At 33.8% G+C, this 6,000-nt stretch overlaps 1 protein-coding gene across 2 annotated transcripts in view; it reads left to right on the top strand.

Annotated features, from left to right (window-relative positions):
• CAPN13 (calpain 13) overlaps positions 1 to 5,682 on the top strand; it is a 92,927-nt gene extending 87,245 nt beyond the window's left edge. For both annotated transcript variants that reach the window (XM_087717877.1, XM_087717878.1), the window contains 3 exons: positions 2,974 to 3,029; positions 5,017 to 5,069; positions 5,286 to 5,682. In XM_087717877.1, the coding sequence (XP_087574003.1) occupies positions 2,974 to 3,029; positions 5,017 to 5,043 (83 nt within the window). In that variant the 3' untranslated portion in view covers positions 5,044 to 5,069; positions 5,286 to 5,682. The remainder of the gene's footprint in view (positions 1 to 2,973; positions 3,030 to 5,016; positions 5,070 to 5,285) is intronic.
• Positions 5,683 to 6,000: the final 318 nt, after the last annotated feature.

Raw genomic sequence — 6,000 nt, forward strand, 5'->3', positions numbered from 1 at the left:
AAATTGGTTCTGATGTTACACACATCAGAGAAAAGGATAACATCCCAAGCACAAAGAACTGCATTTTCAAACTTAATACTTGGTATAAGTATCTTGTTCTCCAAACCTGATTGTAACTTAACTCATTATTTATTGTCATCATTTGATTTTTGACTAACAAAAAAATTATGAAGAATTTTAATTACTGAAATTTTAATTACAATAGTAAAAACTAACACAAACTATTCTTAAAGAAAGAAAAAAGAATGAAAAAAGAAAAGAATAATAATAATAATATAATAAAAATAAATAAATACTGACTTCCAACCTTCATCACAAGAAGTATAAACAATAACTCCCGCCTCCATAAAGTTACATATAGATATCTTTTCCCATCACTAATCTATAAACAAATCCATAAAACATCAACTTTTCAATCCTGGGGTAACCAGAGGGTCCATAAAGAACTGCCAGAACTTTTTAAAAAGTCTTATTTTAACTTTCATCAAATAGAGCAAATTTACATTGCTTTTAACAAGGTGGCGAGGTGGCGCAGTGGTTAGGGTGCAGTACTGCAGGCCACTTCAGCTGACTGTGATCTGCAGTTCAGCGGTTCAAATCTCACCGGCTCAAGGTCGACTCAGCCTTCCATCCTTCTGAGGTGGGTGAAATGAGGACCCAGACTGTGGGGGCAAGTTGCTGACTCAATTTGCTAAAAAAATCTGTAAACCGCTTAGAGAGGGCTGAAAGCCCTATGAAGCGGTATATAAGTCTAATAAATAATAATAATAATTAACAGTCTTGATCTTTAATTCGATCAATCCTTGATCACAGAATTTTATTTCTCTTCAATTCTTCTTTATCCCAAGGCACAGGTTTCGTCAACGTTCTCACAAGCCTCTTTTTTAGTTGCAATAGGAAAATATTTTCCAGATTATTCTCTTAGTTTATATCTCTTTAATTTTATAAAATTACAGCCAATTCCTTTTGTAAAGTACCCTTTTTCAAACCATTTTCTTGGACTTTGTAGTTCCATTTTAGTACTTTTTCTCTGTCTTATCAAGTAACATTTGTTCCACATCTTCATTAGCATCTTTTAGACATAGTTGATCCATTGAAGCAGACATCATTATTGACAGTGTTTGATTTATCTATGATTTATTTTAGTAACTATAATATGTTGTTGTTGTTGTTGTTACTAAGACCTGATTCAATTCTTCAAAAATCTACTTTAACATTTCTGGTATTATAATATTTCATGCCATTTTGTAAGTATTACTGTCAATATTAACTGACATTAAAAACAGTCTTTAAAAATGACTTAGAATCTTTGGTACTCTATAGTATCCTGTTTCTCAAGCCATCACTTATCTTTATGACTTATGATAGCCAGGGTAGATAAATTTCTATTTCTAGCAGGACTACCAGATTCTATTAAAGCTTTGTTTCCTATGCCTTCTGTCTGGTAAATTGCAAGATTCGTTTTTCTCACATCCAAACATACATCTGAACTAGACTGTGTGTTGTTTCTCTGTGATATAATATATGTGGGTATATGCATACATTTGTATTTATTTATTTATTTAGTCATGTTTATGTAGTGTATATTAGAGGTTGTCACCCTTTGAGAGCTGTAGGCAATGAAATTTCATTTTAATGTATGCCAATTAGTATATATTCAAAGTGACAATAAAGTTATTCTAAATTTAAGTCTAATTTAAATCTATTTCCCAAGAGAAGCTGTTTATTTTGTTCATAATTAATTCTAAAATCTTATAGTAAATCAATATTCCAAATTTATTTGGACCATTAATCCATTTATAATTTTCTTAGATGAAAAGTCTATTTAGCTTTTGCTGTTTATTTCAACTTTTTAAAGCTCTTCAACTTATAATTAATTTTTGTTTTGTTCAGAGTTGAAGATAAACTTACTCAATGAAGACTTTTCAAACTTGTCATTCCAAAGATCTCTACTAACTTTAAGATGGTTAATAGGCAGTTTTCAAAAGTGATTAGAAAGTGAGATTTACAAAGTTATTGTCCTTGAAAAGGCTCAACCAGTTTTGCAAACAAGATGGCTAGTCTGTTCATTGTTCAGTGTGGAAACCTATTACTAGTATTAGTACTTACTAATGTTCTTATATTTTAGCTATGACACTGTCGAAAATACTTGATCGAGGGAAATCCATTGTGTCTTTGACTTATTGAGGCATGTCAGCCTGAAGTCCCTTGTTGAAGTAAATGCTTTCTTGCATAGACCTAACAAAAGATGTTTTCTTGAACTCATAATCAAGATATTGATTATTCCCCCCCCCCTTATGATATTCCATAGCTAATGTTAAAAGGTTTCTTAAGATTATTTGGTAGTTTTACACCCAATAACTCAAAAGGTCTCTATATAAATATGCTAGATAATGTTCTTTGGCATGGAATCTGAGGTAGCTCAGAGGTTCATGGCCGCCATGGCAACCTTCAAACTTGTCAAGTGATGTAAGGCCCAACTCACATGGGGAATTCACATATTGGATCACATAACATAGTGGTGTCATGATTTAGAGTTGGAGGATATTAACTTCAGCCCCTTGACATGAACAGATCACTACCCTTGGCCCTGGAGTTCTCCTCAGGCACCCTTACTGCAGAGGGGGTGAGGTTATTTGCTCAGCCTACTCTAGGCAACTAATGGACCCAAAGCAATTTCAGAGGAGGTTTGCGGGCTGGTTTTCCTCAAAGATTAGCACAGGCTTCAGCAGAGGACCATGTCATGACTTGAATAAACATGTGTCAGGGCTGGATCACATTGTGTGGGACTACTCCACAGTTTCTCAATTATTTTTTCTTATAAAAAATAGTTTTGAAGTTTTATACTTGCATACTTGTTTTTAATCTTTGGTTCTTATATTTTTTCAAATGTTGACTGAATTTACAGTAAATAAAAACTGTATTGTCTTCTTTACCACCATCCCCAAAATAATTTTGTTTTCTATCAAACAGAGGCATTCCTTAATTTATCAAAAAATAGGGGAAGTATCTGCTTTACTGAAGATGAGGTGAGTAGAACTCCTCCCACCACCACCCGCCCCTTGTGTGTTTTTTTAATCTTTGGGAATAAATGGCTTTTCTCCTCAAATGAAACTATTTTCTAAAGAGCAAAAATTGGAAAAGCTTAACAGAATTTAATGTTCACAGTAAAGTGTGTGCGTGCGTTTGTGTGTGCATGTATATGATATAGGATATTGGTATTTTGTTAATTGGGAAAATGAAATATTCATATGTATAAGAGTGTAATCTTATAACAGACATTTTACTGGTTGAGAAGAGCAGTAGGAAATGGTATCTTTTTGTGCTGACAGGGGAAAAGTTCTGTTGTTAAAATGTCTTTGTTTCTTGTTACTTCCATGGAAAGCTGATAACATTAGGCATAGGAAGTAGGGTATCCCAGATGCAGTCAGGGACATAACATCTTCTAAACTTTTAACTAACTTTGAAACAACTGCTGAGAACACTCAAAACTGGTGAAGCAGTTAATCCACCCGTCTCCTGCAATGTTTGTAATAAACCAGCGGAGTTTAAAAGAAAAATTCCTCTATTGCCACCATGAAATTGCTGGACTTTATGTGGGAGTCAGAAACTTTTCCCCTTCTTCAGTTCTTATTACTTTAATATTAAGGCTTATTTGATCAATAAAGTAGTTCTGGATGTGAACTAGATATCCAAACTTCCACTAGATATGATAACATCAATTGACAGGATTCTTTCCATTTATTTATTTATAACATTTATGAAATACATGCTGCTTGATTCCCGATAACTCTAGGGAGTTGGCTGTTAGACTCCTGAATGCAATGTAACATCATAAGTATGTAGTATGATAGACTTGCAGGGCCAGTGCAACATGTTCATATTGGTGCAATATATTATAATGTAATGTTACACACATATATGTGTAGACGATTGTGTGTTGTTAGTATGATTTATTGGGTTAGGGATTTTCTTCATTTCACTGTGACATGTATTTATGTTGGGGGGAGGTGCACCAACAGAGGCTCAGCCAATCTCATTGTACACATGTTGTGCACTGACAATAAAGGTTGAATTGATAAGCTTTTGCTGAATATTCTGGAAATTGAAGTCCACCAAACAGACATCCTAAGTTGTGGAAGTTTCCTTTATATAATTAATATTTAGAGCTTAGACTGGAATATCCCAAATTATTTCAACAGGCAAAAATATTCCTAGATATACACACTGATGCTGTACCAATAATATTAATTATGTGGTGCTACTAACAGAACCAAATAATTCATTAAGGTGAGAGAATTAAAACCAAAAAATGTCCAGATTCAGCCAATTCAACACATGGGATAAATGACCTATTCATCTGTCAACATTTTGCATGCTAGTCAAGGTGTTCTAAAAAGACATTTCAGCACATGGTTTGCTTTTCACTCTCTGTTTTTTTTTATCATTTTTAAATGTTGATTCAGCAATATTTTCCCTCAGTGTTTTCAGGGAATTCAGTAATAGAAAGATGTAGAAAGTCACAGATTCTGACATTTAAGGTTGGTGGCTCAGACAGCACTTTTGCCTTCCAATTAAAACAAGCTGTATACCTTTAATAGAGCAATTCAGCCTTCAGTACAAATAAATGTTCCAAATCCCTGTGATAATCTAGTATGATTGTTTTACATGTAATTGTTTCTATTACATATTTGAAAAATGTGCCTCAAGCAGTTGGGATTGCAGTCATATGTAACAGAAGTTACATATGCAGTAAGTGAAGAAAGGAGAAGAAAGTCTTTCCTCAAAAGAAGATACCCTTTAGGGAAACATAAAAGCACTAACACAGGAAAAAATGTGAAAGTTTTCATAATCTAAAGGAAGTAATTTCTACCAACATTCATGAAATAAATCTCAGCTCCAAATTGAAAATAGGATTGCAGGTTCTTGCTATTTTATTGCCTACATATACTTTAAAAAAAATGGAAATGTTAATTAGTGTTTTCTTTTTTTTTCCTTATCCTTCTTTTGCCTTAGTGGATGACCATGATCATGTATTGCTAATCTAATTATACCACTTTCGAATACAGGTAAGACTTGGGCCAGATATTCCTAGAACTTACCTGTTTCTTGCTTGTACGGAAAATTTTAATTCTTTGTTTAAAAAAATAGCAAGGCAAGGCTGATGCATGTAGGACAAAACTGGACTTTTATACTTATATACTATATACTTTTGATCATTGATGTATTTAATAAAATATTGCAAGTAAAAAGAGCTTGGGTTTAATTCTCATTTTCTGTTTTAGGCTGCTCATTTCTCTGAGTTTCAAAAGAAAGTTATGGATTGTGAAGGCCTGTTTAATTAGAGATGGAATAGAACCAGTCAAAGGCATCAAGCAATCTAGACATAATCAGAAGAATGAAAAAGATGCAAAGAATGGTATTCAAAGAAGATAATAGCAGAAATGTGCAGGGAAAAAAATGTTTACTACCATATGAATGCCTTGGGATGACTTTTTAAAAATAATCCACACCAAGAGGTCCATAAAGGGGGCAAGCATAAGTGCACCAGCATGTCTACTGTCCCTGTCCTACTGTCCCCATTGATTTGTACCCATTTTCCCTGTTCATGTTTATACTTGTACCTGTTACCTTGTACATATTTGACAAACTAAATAAAATAAATAAAAAAGACTTTCAAGGTCCTTTCCAACTCTGTTATTTTGTTACATGGAATAATCTTCCAAGTTGCAGCCACTCAGGTTTGTTGAACTAAGCTCCCATCAACCACAGTGCAACCAATAAATTTACATTCCTAATCTTATATTGGTTTGATTGTGTTTTAGCACTTTGTTTCCTGAGACTTAATTATTTATCAAAACTGCATCATCTTAGGTCAGTGATGGCTAATCTTTTTCTAAAGATGTGCCAAAACAGTGTGTGTGCGCTATCACATGTACACGCCCACCCACCTGCACATGTGTGAGCGACACCCCTTCTTCTTCCTAGCGTATTCCCACA

This window comes from Thamnophis sirtalis, unplaced genomic scaffold (genome assembly GCF_051295495.1).
Source record: "Thamnophis sirtalis isolate CommonGarterSnake01/CBP01778 unplaced genomic scaffold, rThaSir2_p1.2 scaffold_6, whole genome shotgun sequence".
Lineage (NCBI taxonomy): Eukaryota > Metazoa > Chordata > Lepidosauria > Squamata > Natricidae > Thamnophis > Thamnophis sirtalis.